At 42.5% G+C, this 19,418-nt stretch overlaps 1 protein-coding gene across 2 annotated transcripts in view; it reads right to left on the reverse strand.

Annotated features, from left to right (window-relative positions):
* Positions 1-11,485: 11,485 nt before the first annotated feature.
* grid1a (glutamate receptor, ionotropic, delta 1a) overlaps positions 11,486-19,418 on the reverse strand; it is a 100,666-nt gene continuing 92,733 nt past the window's right edge. Inside the window, exons 12-15 of one of the 2 annotated variants that reach the window (XM_031578512.2) lie at positions 18,772-18,938; positions 17,611-17,851; positions 16,030-16,168; positions 11,486-12,451 (exon numbers count right to left, since the gene is read on the reverse strand). In XM_031578512.2, coding sequence (XP_031434372.1) covers positions 12,063-12,451; positions 16,030-16,168; positions 17,611-17,851; positions 18,772-18,938 — 936 coding nt within the window. In that variant the 3' untranslated portion in view covers positions 11,486-12,062. The remainder of the gene's footprint in view (positions 12,452-16,029; positions 16,169-17,610; positions 17,852-18,771; positions 18,939-19,418) is intronic. The other variant, XM_031578514.2, reaches the window with a different exon arrangement.

Genomic DNA, 19,418 nt, shown 5'->3' on the forward strand with positions numbered 1-19,418 from the left:
CATGTACTAATCTCCTGCTTTCAAGGTCAGTGAACCCCCATTGATATGCCTTATCACTTCCATAGCATAATAATTCATTAGGCTGCATTGAGTTCCTCTTGTCTGGATATAGGATGCCATGATGGAGCCATCCTGCTCAAACCTCACTGGACTACAAACACATCAGGCAAGAAGACCAGAAAAAATATTGCCTGAAAAGATCTTCAATTTTCATTCAATTTTCATTTGCCAGATTCATCTGCATCTGCACCTTGCTTGTTATTTTTGCACCAAGAGACCGAGCGCTAGTATCTCCAGGAGACACTCACTACCATGAGGGGGGGAAATAACTCCTGCAGCCCCCTCTCTCAATCCAGGATCCCCTGCTGTGTATTCCATTTTTCCGATGATCGTTTCCGCCAAATGGCCTAATAGATATTGGATGCTGAAGTGTTCCAAGACCTGTCCTTGGGCCTGCTCCAAGTCAGCTGACAGTTAGGAGACCCTGATCAGCACTCCAGCGCAAATGACCTTCTTCCAATGACCTCGGCAGGGCTTGCCTCTGCGGGACACTGTGGACAAACGCATGCCGTATCTGCCAAGTTCTTCTGTGTCCGTGGGGTTCTGGTGATTTCCACTGTATTCCTGCCTATAAGTCCAACTGGCTTACGGTGACTGGCTGTTCAATACACATGCAGAGGGGCAGCTGGGCAATGTCTATTATGGGACCATTTGTCTACCAAATAGTTGTGGCCATTTGGCCCCTCTGTGTCCGTTGCCGGGTCTTTCCGCTCATAAATGCCCCTCCTTCTTGGTCAGTTTTATCTCTACCTTCGCCTTGTTTCATAGCTACGTTGTTGCAGGTCTGATGCTGGGTATCTAAACTAATTGCTAACAGCTGCTAGGTGGGACATTACCATTATCCAGCAGCTGAACACTAGTATAGTTTAGAGCCCTATATGCCTTGATTGCTGATGAGGGCATGTTAGCGTAGCCCTATTAGACATATGGGTGGATGTGTGGTTATGTGGCAATGGCTACAGCAGTGATTTCTTATGCCCTTGCTGTATGTATCAAAAGCATATGCCTGCTACTACTACTATGACTACTACTAATAATAATAATCATAATGATGGTAATGGCTGACACATTATGCACAAATGAAAAAAAACAAGATGTTAAAAACTTAGAGACAACTGACAGAAATCAACTGTGTAAACTAGACTTCAACTAACTGCCAAATTCAAATACATTAAGATTGAAATGAACTGCAATGGACGTGGTATCTAGATGTCTAACACAGGAGATGGACAGGCATTCATATTCTTCCCATAACTGCCAGGCTCCAGTGCTGTACCTTCCTGCCTCTCACTCTCAGCCCTGTAAATATTGATCCACTAAATTACTTCTCAAGGTCGGAGCAGTAGGTCGAGCCGCACCTGAGATAAGGTGGAATTCCTGTCAGAAAAACCTAGGGAGCTCTGTGCAGCGCAAAAAAAAAAAATGTTAGTCCAATACAGCAAAAATATTTTTGATTTACAGCAACACAGTGATCTGCTGTTGGTATCTCTAAAGCAGCAGAAAGCTATGATAGCGGTCCTCACTAACTTCCACCGGACTCCAGTGAGAGTCCACCCCTTGATGTTGTACACACAATCTAATTGGTAGGCAGAGATGGCAATCTTTCAGGAAGTGTCTTTATTGGTTAATACAGTCAATAATAGTTAGTTTGCAGCCACGGAACCCAAGAGAGTTGCAGAGACATTTCTTTCTTGGCAGTGTCTGTCAGATAAAAATAACTGTTGCTTGTGGTAGCTTTAAGTACTTGTTACCTGTGATATGTTTGGCTGTCTCACCTGAGAAGAGAGATGCACTAACAGGCTCAGAGTGGGTATGTACTTCAAGCTGAAGTTGAACTTATGTATGGATGGTAAACCCCTTGTTGTGAAAATGTAGGTCAGATACATGTAGTTTTTAGTTTTGCCATCTAGGTAAAATATTAAGAGTTAAAGGTACACTCTGTGATTCTAATCACATACACATTATGTCAAATTCAGTGAATTGCTCCTCCAGTCCTCTAACTGCAAGTGAACACTGGAGTGTTTTTTTTTAAAGTGCACAGTTCTGGCTCTGTACATGAAAAACAAACATACTGGCTTGAACTGAGCCATACACATTCCCAACCAATCAACATGGTGCTTCAGGAGCTCAGAAGGCAGGGGTTTATTTTGATTGGCTGTCTTTTGCGAAACTGAAACTGAATTGTGGCCTGCACTTTTGATTAAATCAAGAGTCTTGAAATATAGACTTCATATATGATGATTAACATTTAAAATGATCAAATCTTCCCCCTTTCCTGAATTAGAAATGTTAAGGTGTTGTGTGATGAGAAGAACAAAATAAAGTTATGTGCAATTGCTTTCCATTTAAAGAAGGAGAAAAACATTACAAGTTGTTCCAAATTAACTTAAATATAGAAGACCGTTGTTACATATTGACATCTGTATCTTTCAAAAAGCAGCATGTTTCTTTTAAAAGATGTCTCATGAGTCCTTTATCAACTGAAAGTGGAAGTCTACTTCTTCAACACGCATCACTCAAGCTCTATCAAGCCATGGGTTTAAAAAAGAAAAGATGTAAAATTCTTGAGCTATTGGTTAGGGACTTTCCACAGTGGCCAGTCCTCTCACAGTCACATGCAAGTATTTATAGCCAGCAACCTAACTGTTACGGCCGGCTCGTGTGATCGCAACATAAAAGAAGGGAGGGGCGGACGACAAAGCTATAATTGTAAAGGATATTGGTATTTATTAAATCCATACAAAACATAGAAAAAAAGGAAACATGTCTAGGCGGTTTGATGTCTGTATGGATAGGTGGGTGTTAGCAGTGTGAGGGTGGTCAGGAATTGAGTGTGTGTGTGTGTGTGTGTGTGTGTGTGTGTGTGGGGGGGGGGGGGGGGGGTTGGGGTGGGTGTTAGCAGAGTGAGGGTGGTCAGGAATTGAGTGTAAGTGTGTGTGTGTGCTTCAATAAGCTCAAATGTATCCAATGAGGTGAGCTGAGGAGAGAGACAAGTTCCCACAGGTCTTTTTTATCTCCCACAGGTCGTCCCCACTGTTGCCTGCACGCCATGCATGGCCACTACACAGTCTGCAGGGGCGCAGGGGGTCGTCACACTAACCAATAAAACAACCCCCCCAACCATAGATTCTGCACAGCAGGATGCAACACACAACTGGGTGGAGACATCCGACCGCAACACACGCCGCATGTTGAACCCGGGATCCATAAGGGCACTCCTTCACAGTACAGCATGCATTGTCTGTAGCTCGGAATAACTTAATTCAGTCTCTTAAACACAGAGATGCTGGATCCATATTCATGTAAGTCACTGCTGTGTTGAATCATGGAGAGTAGTGCAAGCCGGCAGTTACACTCCATCATCTAGTCAATCCATCTCTCCCCTCTGATGCTCCGCCAGTGAGCAGGAGCATCAGGAATGGCTCATCGAGTTCATCGACACATCTAACCAATCTTCCTCATCTAATCACCGCCAGTGCTCCTCCGTGAAGCTTATTGGCATTGATGGCATGTTTGCTTCCATAATTGCATTCATATATAGGGCCATCAGTCTCTGAATGTAATTGGAACTCTGGAGATAATGAGTTGCACGTGGGAACCTCTCACACAACTGTAATACTTTTTTCAGAGGTCAGTTGTCAAGAACACCCACATCTTTGTTTGATATGTGTACTTAAAAAGCTTTTATTTAAAAAAGAAAAAGTAGTTTGAAGCCAAATGGAGTGTGATTGTATGCATGTATATTGATGTATACTTTGTACTGTAGGTATTATTTTGCTAGTGTTCTCCTGCATACTGCCAAGGTTTTCATTCTGGTGGGGTGTTTTGATCAGAGCTGGTAATGCTTTAGGGACTGGAGAGTGCTGAGTTCACAGATCTATGAGTCAGTAACAGATTGACATGCAAAGATGGGTCTAAGCACAGGGTCAGTTTAATATCGGGTGGACAGACTGTAGACTAGGGCTGAACGATTTGGGAAAATAATCTAATTGCGATTTTTTACCAAAATATTGCGATTGCGATTTAATATGCGATTTTTTTCCCCTCTTTTTTCCCCCAACAAAACGTAATGAATGATTTAAATATGAACAACACAATATTAGATACATTTAGTGTAAAATATTCTTTCCCACATTTTACATTTTTATTTAACTGCTCATTACAGAAACAAGAACAACAAATCGGTGGCTTTGCCACTGTGCATTTAAGTAATTTAAAAAAAGTAATTTTAAGTATAAACACTAGGCATGCACTTTTTTAACACTGTGTGCAAAATGTACCATCTTAAAAAAATAAAAATAAAAATAAAAAAAAATCATAATTTTTTTTTTTTTTTAGACCACGTTTTTTAATCGCGAACGTTGCGGTTAGAAAATCGCGTTCTATCATATCGCGATTAAATCGCAAATGCAATTAATCGTTCAGCCCTACTGTAGACTATTTGGTTGATGTGGGGAGACTAATTCAGACAAGATGCCTGTCAAGGTGTGACATGCAGTCTCGCTTTTGTTGCGTTTATTAATATTGATTTTGGCATATGATAAATTATAAATAGAAATGCCTAATAAACAGTATTCAGTGACTGCACAATGCGATGTTTATTTTTTCTTGTCTTTTATGTGGAAAGTGTGGCTATCATGCACATTCAAAGGGTTGATCTTAAATCTCCTAAATGGATATATTTAGCGTTTACATTTGCCACTGTAAATGAAAGTCAAATTCTACCATCTGGCATTGCTACCCAATGGGATTATGCCACTACCTAACCTGAGGAAATGGAACCCTCTTTTGCCTTGTCAGGACAATACACCAAGAGCCTCTTACCCCGCAAGCAAGCAAGGTAACTCTAATTGGGTTTCCATCGCCAACACATTACTAGGACAGCAGCTGGGTAGCCTGGTGTAATCCATATTTGCTCAGAAGGGAGAAATTGAGTTAGCATTGAGAGACTGGATAGGCAGGAGCTACTGCTGATTCAGTCTGAAAACATATAAGATGCCTGAGGCACAAACATTGACAGGATGAAACGGGGAGAGCTTCTTGAGCAGCTGGTGTCTAGCTGGGATGGATAGTTAATACTGTAATGTTACACAACATTCTATTCAAACAAAAAGTACTTTCACTGAATTTCAGTCTTTCAGCCTCTGAGTACGAACAAAACATGCTGATGCTGAAAACCTTTGGGCATGAGACCTTTCTTACTTTCACACTCCTTATCCTCTTTCAACTTTGGGGAAATTGTGTGTCTGTGCTTCTAACATGTGTCTGCTCTTGATGAAGAAAATATTCCATATACCTGTACTTTGGATTCTATACATGTAGAAGGAGGTAGTTTACTGTTTATAGAATGGACGGTGGACGTGACACATTTAGCATTTTAGCATGCTATACATTTAGCATTTACACAATGTTTGAGAATGCCATACTGTCTAAGTAGCAGCACAGCACTGTATTTAAAAATGGCACTTCTAATGATCTTTAATAGGGGAATTTCACTTCAAAATGTATTCAGTTCAAATTAATTTTGATGTTATAAGGTCATGTAAAGCTTTTTTACTGCACTACATTGCCAATTATATCACCAAAAGACAACAGTTTGCATGCTAGTAAGCTGTTTTAGTGCTTGGAAGGTTTTTGCATGCCTAGTTTAAGCTTGTTAATTTTAGACACAACTTCCTTGCTGTTGTTTTAAAGGTGCAGAGGTATGCTTTGAAATGATTGTGTCAGGTTCTGAGGATCTGGTGGCTGAAACCGCAGTTGTATTATGAAACAGAAGATGTAAAATCAATAGGAGGCCAGCTGAGAGACCTTTGGAACAGAGACGGGGGCAGAATGTGGATCAGCTGATGCATGAGAAGTAGAGGAAAGGGCTGCGAAGCCAGACAGGAGATTGATGGTGGTTAGCCTCGTTCATCAATACATAAGAAGTTAGCCGAGTGACTAGCCTCACCAGGTAAACATGGATCCAAAATATTTGGTCGTGAACCCAGACAACACAAAATCAGAAGTAAAAAAAATGGATGAACAGTATTAGTTGAAAGAATATGGTGAATGTGGGGACATGTCAGTAGATACTGGAAAAATAGTTTTGGGATTCTAAGTATGTGGTTTAGGTATAGTGACAAACCTGGGTAAGTTAACTCAGAGTAAGTGGTACACCTCCTAACAGAAGAGTGCAATGGTTTCATTCTCAAGCCATAGGGCTCTGCTATTAGGGGGTTTACCACTTACTCGGAGTTAGCGTACCCAGATTTGTCACTAATTTTATTTGTATTTGGATGCTAAAGCAGCAGATGTGGTGTTCGAGGACATGCAGAGGACATGTATCTACAGTCGCTGCAGCATTGCTGTGTGTATTTCAGGTATTTGCAGAGAATACTATTGAAGGAGATGTCAACTGTCAACTGAAAGCTCACAGTTTATTAAGGAATCTTTGCTCTGTTTTGTTTAGATTGTGCTTACACAAGCAATGCATATTGCCAGATATTTATGAAAACAAAAAAAAATGCAACAAATGTTTATTTAATTTTGGCTAATGGGCAGTGATGGTCATTGGGGTGTGAGATTTTGAGCAATGTGGTATTTGATGTCCTTTGAATGTCTGCCAGCCACTTAGCCAAGGCCACTTGACTAGCCTGTTAACCTCTGAATGTATGATAACTAGGTCACTTTGTCCATTAGCTATGGTAGCTAAACAAACACGTCATGAGCCCGCAGCTGGAGCCTGCAGAGGGTTGTTCCAGATAACCGGGGAGGTGTCATGGACTTCCTGCAGAGGGCTGTTCTAGATAACCGAGGAGGCGTCATGGACTTCCTTCAGCAAAACACCAACAAAAGAGCATGCTAGTAATTTCAGAGTAATTCCACTAATATTCCCTTGGTAGTGCTTGGTGTTCGCCCTGCATGCCTGATATGCATGCAGAGAACTCAAACTCAGATGCTGTAGAGAATGTATGGCAAAATGCACCTCCACACCTTCCCACTCATCTTTAGATATGAGAAACCCAAGGATACCCAGGGCCTGTAGCACTGTAGCTCTCTCTGAAAGAGAACGAAACAAAGATAAGAAATTCAGCGGAGAGAAAAAGTATCTGATAACGATCTCACATCTCCAAAACATAAAAGCATAAATAGTATTGACAGAGAGACTAGTCCCCTGTGAACCCTACAGCACTGAACATAGCAGATTCTGTCAGTGTGGGCAATGCTAGCGAGGTACCTGACATACCGAATACACTAATCTACTGCCTGCCGACACCTCCTCCTGCTAGGGGTTGGAAGGACCCTGAGTTTTACCTCCAGTGTGCAGTGTGGCTAATTCTACAGCTTCCCAAAAGAGACAATTGTCAAAGAGTTCATGGGTGTGTTTGCCCAATGGTTCAAGTGTATAATAAATTAGTATAAAATACAAGGTTAATGTAATATAATGTATAATAAATGCTGGAGTATGGCAGAGGATAATAAAAAGCTGTCTCTCCTCAGGACAAGAGGGTTTGGATCGCCCACGCACACCATCTCATGAGGTCCCTGGTGAGAGACAGAGGAAGAGACAGCAAGCCCCACACTATAAAGAGACAGCACTGCACATCTTAAGGAAAACCTCAGGATCTTTCAACCTCAGCCCTATTCATACCACTCTTTGGGTCAAAATCTTTACTAGGGACAATTAACAATAAAAATCGGTCTGGTATTGAATTAGAACGCTATATAATGGAAGCCTATGAGGCAAGCCAACACGTCAAAGTACACCACTTGTTTTTCACCATTGATGGGATGGTACATGGTAATATAAGGGTGTGACAACATGAAAAATATCCCTACAGAGATACACTTGCGTCTGTTTACCTCAGTAACTGTAAAGAAACTGTAGAAAATGACTGTTTGTACAGTCAGTGTTTAACCTCTGTCTTCTTCTGGTCTCTGACGTAGCACCCTATTTGCTCAATTATCGATTATCATCCCAGCACCACGTGGGGGGCCAAGGCCAAGGAGCACAAATCAAAGCAAGCAAACAAAAAAAAAACATAAGAAATAAGAGTAAAACAGTGGCTGGAATGTTCCCTTTTGAAAGAGAAACAAAGCACGTTGGTTGTCAGCTACATGTAACAGCATAGCACATATCCAAGAATAAAGAGAATGTGATCACCAAATGTAGGCCTACTTTGCAGGCATGTTCAGTACTCCCACAGTGCAGTAAGACTAGAGGGGGAAAGATTCCAATGCTACACAAACAAAAGAACACTGTAAACCACTGTTAACCTTAACAACAAATGACTAAAATATGCATACATATTGTGTCATTTACCAGTGTCTCCGTGTCTACACCCACAGCAGCACATTGGTGGTCGTATCAATGTTAACTGAAACAGAAAACTATGTTTTTTTTACATGGTTTGATATAAACAAGGCCGCTCTGTTGAAAGAGTAAAAACACATGCCTCTAGCAATCCCGCTGGTGAGATTAACAAAGGAAAGGAAAAAGAACCCGTGCCCATTCAACACGTTCCGTTTTCAGTTCCTTCACATGCATAAGAGGGGAGTCTACTACACCGCCGCCCTTGCAGCAGCAGAAGGATCTAACGTACACAGACACCACACTTTTATCACTTCCTGATTCACCTATTGGTCACTTGACCTTACAACATTCTTCAAATCATGTGACTACCTGTGTCACCATTCACCTAGATCCCCACACTACCCTACTGGTAGTTATCAGCATATAAAATAGACTGACGCATCTGGCAGCACGCCTCTATGGAGCAAGGAGGAGTACTGATGGGGAGGCAGCACGCCTCTATGGAGCAAGGAGGAGTACTGATCGGGAAGCAAAAACAGCTCATGGCTAATGAGGATAATCTGCATCTCCTCCTCCATTTAAATTAAATGTTCTCACAGCAGCATGGGTATTTAAAAGCGTTTTCGTACCAATGTTGCCACATAATCTTTTTTTGTATTTCAAAGTGACTAGGCTATCTATCTATCCACTAAATGTTCTCACAGCAACATAGGTATTTTAAAGCATTTTTCATAAAAAGAACAGAACACATGTCCATCCCTGACCAAAGATGGACAGTTCACTTGACTTGGTCCCCGAGCGCTTACAAGCTGCCCACTGCTCCTGGGGGGTCCTGGAGGAGGGACAGTCCAGGATGGGAAAAGGCAGAAGATAAATTCACCGCGACCTCAGGCCTGCGTGTGCGTGTGTCCTGTGTCACCTCCATATATTCACGTGTGTGTTCCAGTGTGTCGTGTGTGCCAATAAAACCTGACAATTATTAATTATTATTAATTATACCAATGTTGCCACTTCTTTGTATTTCAAAGTGACTAGACTATCTATCTATCCGTTATCCACTTAAGCATTAAAACCTGTTCTATTATACTATATAGCTTTATATGTTGTTCAACTACTATTGCTTAGTAATGTATCACCAATTTCCTAGTCAGTATGGGATCAACAGGGACTTGTTTATGAAGTATGCACCAATCCAGAAACACAGTGTCATGTCTTCCTAACACCCCCCCTCTCTCAGACCAGACGGAGAAAGCCTTAAAAAGAAGAAAGCTACTGTTTGATGTACCTGAGATTTCTGCGCCTCTCCTGATATCTACATCACCCAGACACCCAACAAAGAGATAGCAGCTCTCTCCCACTTTGATCCAGCAGGATTCTGACACTTTCCCTTCATCATGCTGGGGAATAGGGCCTTTATCTCCGGCGTCCGGTATCGCTCTGTGGTCCCATTGGGTGTAGCCTGTGGTTGGCAATTATGGTTAAACTGACAGTTTTTTTTCCCTTCACATTCCGTTGCACTTCAGACATATTTAACATAAGTGCTTCCTGAAAAGAAGTTATTCCGTTTTAATCATGACAAATTGGACAATATTTTCCTTATCTGCAGGATGTATAAACAAAATAAAAAAAATAGTGTTCGGTAGACTGGAAGCAACGCACACAGACCCACTTTTCAAATGTCTTGGTAGGCTCTTGAGCCTGCTCAGGTGGAGCACTTACCTTAGCTTATTTCAGCTGTCACTCTTTCCAGCGATCACTTTGGACTGCTTCAGCTCAAGTGGATAGAAGTGCTTTGGATAACACTGGCTTGCTTCCATCAGTGACTTGACAGAACATCCACTGACATTTTCTGACAGTTAGATCTACAGTTTAAAAAGGGCAAACATTGGTTTCCGCCCGACTCTCCCATTCACCCCGAGGACTCAAGAACCCCAGGAGTGGTTCAGACTAACTTCCGCAAGATTCTTTTTTTATTATTATTTTCCAAAATGAAAAAAAATCTCTGTAGAACACCTTCTCAATTCACCTGTAACTCCAACATAAGTGGAAAGACAATCAGTCCATCAACTACAATTTTCTGTCTTTTCACTGATTAGGCCATATTGCCCAGTGTTCAGTGTCTGCTGGTGAACAGCATTAGATCACACCTCTCACTCTCTCTCTCTCCCCCCTCTCTCTCTGTCTCTCTCTCCCTTTCTCTCTCTCTCTCTCTCACTCACTCTCTCTTCTACTGCTTGCTTCCAGGCATAAATGGTTGACACTTATTTATTTGTTTATTTGTTTTGAGTAAACACTTCAAGGGGCACAAAAGTCAGGTGATGCAAAGCGAATGAATGCCTCTTCCCCCCATACCCGTGTCCTCAGCAGGTCAATCTGTGTACTTACTGATAAACAAACCCCTTTGGAAATGACCTGGGATGGCCGCTGATGTGTGTAACTCAATAACATCAACAAGCACGCCAAGAAGACCAGAAAAAAACCACTTTCCTTTAAAATATTGCATTTTCTCCTGCTCACATAGGAATTTAAATTGAACTAAAAGTGAATTTCACAACCCACAGATTATACAGCTAACATTTCTGACAGGCTATATAAATATGCGTATACCAGATATCAACATTCTGACACTTATCCCACAACACTGACTCGGATCTACACATCAACTCCTTCCCCAACGCTCTGATAAAGTTTTTACCTCAATAACTTCACGGCTGGAGGCCGTCGGGTATTTGGCCTAATGGCCAATATATGGCCTTATTTGTCATGTAAACGATGTACTGGATGGATTATTATCCTTATGAGGGAGCTGCATACGCGTAGATTCTCAAGGGGACCTGCATCGACTTTTCAGGGGTTACTAAGGTTCATATCCTGGTAAAGGGAAGTAAGTTTAGTGCGAAGAGTGTTTCTAGAGTGTTCTTTTCGAATGTGATGAAATAGCTGGGATCATTTTATAATTACATTGCACTGGCATCCAAAATGCGGTTTAGACAGCTAATTATGTTCTGTTCTTTTGCTCCTGGTCCACATTAATGTGTTTCAAACATTGATTTGGTAAGAATTTTACTGACATATTTCTTCTTTAGAAAGAACTTCATAAGCCTCAGGATATACAAATTTATGATGGAGTTTAATTATTTATTTTTTATTTGAAAAGAAACAGACCAAATAATGCATCAACTTTGTGTAAGTGTATAAAGTGTTTTAAGGGTACATTCAGTTGACTTTGACTTCAAACAAAGAAAGAATTTAATTTGGCACTTAGAAAACCACCACAAGGAATTTAGATTTATTTGAATAAAGAACCAAATTTACAAAGCCATTCAAACAGTCTTTTTCATATATTTTAATATATTTTTTTTAAACTTAACTTCCAAAAAATTAAGAATATTCAAAATACACTTTTACTCACCCCAGTCTCTCATTATGTACATATATACAGGTAAAATCTCTTTCCTCAGTTCTATAGTTGAAACAGTGATTCAAAAAAAATTCTGATATCTTCTTCTTCTTCTTTTTATATCTTTAACTTGATCTTTTTTTTTGTTGTTGTTGTTGTTGTTGTTGAGAAAACCTTCAGCCATCTCCACCAACCTCAACCGAGCATGTTTCTTTTTTCAGAGTCTCTGATAAGCCAAAGGGTGAAAGAGTTTCTGAGTGTCCGTTTTGGTGGCCCGTGGCTCAGATGGAGGTGCCATGACTGGGCTCAATGGCTTGTGGAATGGGTCCTCTGGGCACTGACTGGTAGGGCAAGGGCATGGGGGTCTTGACGGGGCTCTGGCGGAACAGCCCGCCGTTGGGCGCCCTGTGCTTGCAGCGGATGGACGGGGGGAGAGTGGAGCTGCTGAGGGGGAGAGGGACCGTCCGGCCAGGCACCCTGCCGGCCCCAGGTCCCTCTTGGAGGAAGGTGCTCACAGACAGTCCCCGTCCCGGGTAGTCCCGCACAACCTCCAGGGGGCTCTGACTGGGCGGCCCGCTGCCGATGTCCAGGGCAGAGATCTCCATAGACTGGCCCGGGAGCTGCTTGTGAGCCAGGTCCTCTTCCATGAGGCTGCTTAAACGATGGTGCACCTGCTCCAGGTTCATCTCCTTGTCCTGCAGGGAGAGAGAGAGGGAGAGAGAGAGAGAGAGAGAGAGAGAGAGGTGGAGAAAGGGGGCAAAAGTGATGAGAAGAAAGATGACAGAGGTGGATATTTACAGATGAGGCAAGAATAATGAAAGAGAGGCGAGAAACAAAAACAAAGACAAATAGACAGAAAGAAAGAAAGAAAGGCAAAAAGAAAGAAAGAGAAAGAAAGAAAGAAAGGCAAAAAGAATGTCAGTCAACAAAGTGGATATACACCAGGTGACACAAAGGGATAAGATGACATGCGCGTAGAGAGGAAATGTGTGAGTGAGGTTTGAAAAAGAACAAGAGGACAGAAAAGAAGAGTCAATGCCGTTCCTACATACAGAACATAAACACAGCCATGCAATCAAATCCTATTCTGACTGTTTCATGCTTGACCTGATCGGAGGCCTCGAGGGTTTACTACATTAGCCTACTACAGTAGTTGGAGTGTTAATATACCCATTCGTTTTTTTACAACTTTAACCTTTAGAGTAACTGCGGTCTTCACATCCATTCCAGCCCTGTGAGAATGGAATTCAGAATGACCCAAAGTAAAACTCACTGTCTCCCTGTTGAGTTTGATGATAAAAAAGACACACAGGACAAAACACATCAGAAAAGTAACTTGGTGAGAGTGCTTGATTGAAGACAACCAAAGTGAAAAGAAAAGCAATGTGAATGCAAAACCAGACACACACACACACAAAACATAAAATTGGATGTGTGTGAGTCAACAGCACAATGGCTCCACATCTCAAATGAAAAACGAGAAGACATTTTTAACATTCAATGCCACACTTTGCTCTAAAATGGCCTCCTCCTTGCTCCACTGGCTCCACTGTGGTTCCAGACTGAAGTAGCGATTTACATTAGCGCCCCCCACCGCAGGAGGGGAATGCCCGGTCAAGGTGTTTCTATCGGTATGCGGGGTCACCCGAAGGACTGGCTGGCTTATGATCAAAGCACAAACTCAGTCGACATGACAGCCCTTTAAAAGCGAGTTTTACAAAACACACACACACAGACACGCACGTCCCTGCACACCTGCGCACTGACACAATCAAACCTGAAAGCAGGAGCTAAAAACAACCACACACAAACACACAAACACACACACACACACACACATATTCCTCAATGTGCACTACACTGACTACACACACACACACACACACACACACACACACACACACACACACACACACACACACACACACACACACACACACACACACACACACAAAAACATTAGGATCACTTTTATAAAACTCCGTTGCACTCAATTTGGTCCTCACCATCTGCCACCCACCCCTCACCAACTCCCTGTCGTCTCCACCCACCCCTCACCCCCTCACCATCTCCCTGTCGTCTATTCTCGGCTCCACTAGATGTCAGAAGCACCAGGGAACGCGTTTGCTGGCCCAAGTTCCTGACTCCTTGCCTGCCACAGTCGAGTCAAGTTGGCTGCCACAGGATCTCGACTCCGAGTGCCTCGTTCCACCCCATCCCACAGATGCTCAATTGGATTGAGCCCCGGTGACTGAGCAGAACGCCGTCGCCGCAGCCCGGCGCTGAACACACTTTCATGTCGGCGAAAAAAAACAAACCCCGAAACATTCCTCAACAGTGCTAGCCCTCATGCCTTCGGGTTTTGCCCTGCTGAAAATCAATTGGAAGATGGATATGCCGCTAACACGAGGAGACGCACCTCACAGGCAATGATGCTACGCTATGCTGTGACATCAAACAGCGCCCCGAGGTACAGTGAAAAACAAACACACACATAACACACACACACACACACACACACACACACTACACACTACATGACATAAGCTTCTATGAGGGATAAAAGAAAGAAATGCTGCAATGCAGCTGCCGTACTGCAAAAATGCATTTCTCAAAAGAAGAGACACCATATATTCTCTTATATGTCTTTAAGGAAGCGTGTTGTGCTGAGCTGTCAGTTTAGCTAATGTGGCCATTCTGCTGGTGCATTATGTCCGTTGTGAGACATTGCACTTTCAAAAAAGTCAATAAGGAATATTTATGGGCAGTAAGTGTCTAAGAAAAAAGTTTTGGCTGAAGACTTCCTCAGCATTCTATCCATCTGACATTTACTGCAAATACATTTTTTTACAGTTCAGGTTTGTTTTTTCTTTTTTGGCTTTTGAGGTCTTTGGTCCTACACTTGATAGATTAAAACCATCTCCAGACCTGACATCTTTCCCTTTTCAGGCCGAGAACGGAGCCGATAATCCCAGTGGTTCATAAATATTTTAACGGCTTTAATGACTATATCTGACAAAAGTAGTAGTAGTAAATATACTTTAGGAAAATATTAATATTACTATCACGCTACATTGCTTTGTAGGTTTTGTGTTGTAGTCTTTTGGTTGTTTCCTACATGACCTTGATTACATTCCTCTTAAATGTAAATTACTGAAATACATAAAAACATGTTTTAGTTGACATCGAATCATGCAGTAGGAAATATATATGCATACATCCTTTAACACAATTTATACGTTAGGCTTCCAAACATCTACAAATGGAAAACTGTGAATCATCGTCTTGTGTAGTCAATCATGATTAGATGAAAACAGGGCATCTAATTCTACTTCGCATTCACTCAAACACGCACAGGTCATTATGTGTACTGTACTCCTGCGGTCAACCCCCATCAACCACCCTCCTTCAATCATAATTAGCTTCTAATTAAGCAACCTTATTAGTGTAATTGCATACGATTCCTTTATCTTTATTTTCTTCACTCTACACGATTTACGTGCTTTTGAGATATCGACAGCCCTCCAACTCTGACCCATCCATCCTGATGTTGTGAAGTGCTCTTGCTGCGATTCCCCCTATCATTCTTTCAGTCGTTTGTCATCCCTCTTTTTCCCATGGAAAATGAACGAGGAATGTTTACCTATTGTGACGTTACTCGATCTGCGAGATGTAGACCAGAGCCATTTAGACCAAGGACTTTAGAGTGTGGAGCGCCATTAATCACAGTCTATATTCCACCCAATGTCAGCGTTACGCCTACACCTGGCTGATTAACGTCACTGATTGAAGCAACGACAGTTAGTGATATGTATCATGTTGAGCAGAATAGTAAATCGTTTTTTCTCGGAGACTATTGAAAGCATCTGTGGGAATGAATACATAACCATTCCGTTGATCTACTTCTGTCTGTCTTTTCTATTTTTTTTTGCTCATTCACCAGTCTGTTATAAATCAAAGGTGAAAATGGGTAATGACAGTTTACTAATATAATAGTTATGGGATGTGATGGGGAATGGCACATAAAATACCACCCACAAGCAAACCTACTTCCTCAAACCCACAAAACTCACTACCTCAACATAAACACACACACACACACACACACACACACACACACACACACACACACACACACACACACACACTGTTTCTTTCTCTCTCTCTCTCTCTCTTACACACATGCCACACACACAAGAAAATACACACACACACACTCTCTCTATGCATTTCAATCGTTCAAAAGTGAGTATTTCAGCAGGCCTGTCCTGACCTGTGTCAATAGCCTCAGCTTCCTCCCAGCCTCTCTCTCTCTCTGTCCAAATGTCCCTCCGCCCTTCCGATGTAGCACTTGTAATATCATTATATGTCAATGGACCAGACACCACGTCCATTTGGTAATCCTTAGTTACCTGCACAAGACCACATACAAAGGTAAACATACGAGGGTACTTCTTCCCTGTCCGTTCATTGACATATAATTGCAATAAGATGTCACTGTGCGTCACTTGGAGGAAAGAGCATCACAGACACACAGAAGAAGACAAGACAAGGGAGGATGTGTGTTGTTTTTTTGCATGTGTGGCTCTTATTGCTTCCTGGGTCATCAGGTGTGAAAGGGTCATAGGTCAACACCCTGCAATGGCCTCCTTTCGCTGTCTAAAATACCCCCCCCCCCATCTAAACTAGCAAGCAGAAGAAGTCTGGAGTGACTACATGAAGTCTGGAGTGACAACATGAAGTCTGGAGTGACAACATGAAGTCTGCAGTGACAACATGAAGTCTGGAGTGACTACATGAAGTCTGGAGTGACAACATGAAGTCTGCAGTGACAACATGAAGTCTGGAGTGACTACATGAAGTCTGGAGTGACAACATGAAGTTTAGAGTGACAACATGAAGTCTGGAGTGACTACATGAAGTCTGGAGTGACAACATGAAGTTTAGAGTGACAACATGAAGTCTGCAGTGACAACATGAAGTCTGCAGTGACAACATGAAGTCTGCAGTGACAACATGAAGTTTTCATGTAGTCACTCCTCCACAGGCAATCATCCAAGCCTCTTCTGCAAGACATCATGTTCAAGGTGCCTGTTGAGCAAAGGGTTTCTCATACCTTAGTACCTCATACCTCGGGTGGTGTGTTTATGAGGGGTACAGAGTCAGAGAAAGGATGTCACTGGCAGGGCCTTGGGTGGGGCGGGACGGAGCAGGGGGTGACATGCATGCCATTGCTCACACTTTAGTTCGGGGATCCATGTCAAGGCCTTTGCCCATCGGGGCTCATGCGAAGGAGCGGGAGAGTTTCTCATAGGTAGTGAGGCTCGACGCTGCTCAACATGCTAAAACACGTCAGAATGCTTGGAGGGGTGAGATAGAGAGAGCTTTTTGTAACCGTCGGGAAAAATAACAATAAACAAACACACAACTCCAATTCATTTTTTCGCCTTTTGGGCATCAGTTGTTGTTGGGGGGGGTGGGGCTTTTTTTTTAAATCAGTTGTATTACTGATTTCTGTTTGTGACAGATGCAGTAATACCTGAAAAGAAAAGACTATACTTTAAATGACTTGTCCCTAATCAACCAGTAAATGATTTGTCCCTTATCAAAGTATTGGTAAAACCAAAAACTAGAATCAAAGTTGTACAAACAAAACAAGTAAACAGATAGAAAAAAAAGAAAGATAAATAATTGTTATTGATTGTCACACCTATAACTGTGTGTATTGGAGCTCTACTAAATCGGGGCTCACGTCTGTGGCGTCTGGATCCATAAAGTAGAGTGTGGCAGTGGCCCCGCAGTCATGCCAGGGTGTAGGCCTGGGTTTGTCTGCGGTCGCCCTCTCGGTGGTCACCTCTTTGGGCTGAGCCCGGTGGCACCGCTGGCTGTTCCACCAGGTCTCCAGGGCGGCCACCAGACAGGCCAGCAGCAGCCCCGCCGCCAGGATGCAGAAGACCCCCGCGAAGCTGTGCAGTCTCAGGGCGCGCCCCTCCGGCTGCGCGTCCGACTGGCTGTCCAGGTCGCAGCGACCCTTCTGGGGCCACCACTTCTGCTTCAGGATGTCCAGCTCTCCTTTCTCCTGCAGCTCCAGGATCCTGAGGCGGCGCGGCGGGGGGGCACACACACAGAGGAAAGAGCTGAAAGTCATTTCTCTCCCAGGGTGGGTGGTTAGGTAAACATGAAAAAGCTTTGTATATTTTTGAGCGTGGAAACTAGTGCAATAGCAATGGTAGCTCTCTGTGACTACGAAGCTGCAAAATATTGTGTCCGTCATAATCGTACAGGCTGTCACGTTCACCTTCATCTTTTAATCAAACTCAACTTGACTCCAGAAATAAAAACAAGCTTTAGATTACATAGCTGTTCACTCTTCCTGCTTACGAAGTGATAATATAATCATCATTATCGAGATTCTCTGCCAGCGCTATGTACACTCAACATCTAAATTTGATCTTGTTATCTTGTTTTCCAACTTAGGACAGAGATTATTATCTGTAGGAAAGCACTTATTTCATCAAATCAAAAAACTCAAAACATGACAAAATAACAACAACACACGGCTTGACTGACACACCTATCGACAAGGCAAGTTGACAGTAGAGGCAAACATCTTGAAGATCAACCTTTTTGTGCTCTAGCAATCTCACAGAAATGAGCTCCAGTAAGTCTAAACTTGCATCAGAAAGTATTTTTAAATCAGACACTTCATACCACCAGAGTACTCTCTATCCCATTGGAGAAAAAAAGAAAGAAACATCCTCGCTTACTTGCTGAGAGGCAATATGAATGAAATTGTGTGACATTTTGTATTTGGGTATGCCCTACAGTCTGCGCAAAATTACAATTACATCACCTTCATGGCTGACAGAAATCTTCCCACATAGATTTTCTCATTACAACATAGAAAAGCAAACACTATAGCATACTGCAGGCTGGGGTTAAACCTCAGTCAAAAAGTCTTTTGAAGAGTTGAGAGAGGAAGTGGGAGACCGAGGGAGAGGGGAAAGAGACTTACTTCTGTGAGAAGAGATCTCTGTAAGGACTGCCGTGTTGCAGAGCCAAGCCATAGCCTTTGCTAGAAATGGTGTTTCCCCTCACGGTGAAACCGCAGTCGTTGTCTGTTAGGGCGGCATACTCCACCACCGCCATATCCCACAGGAAGGCGTAGGGCTCGGCCTTAGCCTGTGGAAACACACATGACCAGAGGTTAGATTGGGATTTGTAATGTAGGGGGGCTGTGTGGTTTCAAAGTTGACATGGGTGCACATGCGTGTGCGCGTCAGCAACAGTGATAGTGTTATACAATATTATTAAATATTATAATCATAAAATAAGGTTAACACTTGAATAAAAAGCATCTTACTTTAAAGTACCATTTAAAAAATTGGCGTATAATTGACGGTAAGCGACAGGTTAGCTCAAATCTTTGCAAGCTAGCAAACAGTTACAGAAAGTTACCTGGCAAGCTCAAGTTCAAGTCAAACTGTCAAGTAGCCAGCGTGGTTGAGCGGAATATAAGAGCAACGTAAATTGCATAACTGCTCTGAATCTGGCAGTGTGACAAAATGTTTGACAAAATACAGCTGGTGACAATAAAACCTTTCTGTAAGTACATGATAGCTGTGTATCGGTATTAAATATAGGGGTGGTGTTAGGCCACTA

The sequence above is a fragment of the Clupea harengus genome, chromosome 13 (assembly GCF_900700415.2).
Source record: "Clupea harengus chromosome 13, Ch_v2.0.2, whole genome shotgun sequence".
NCBI classification, from domain to species: Eukaryota; Metazoa; Chordata; class Actinopteri; order Clupeiformes; family Clupeidae; genus Clupea; species Clupea harengus.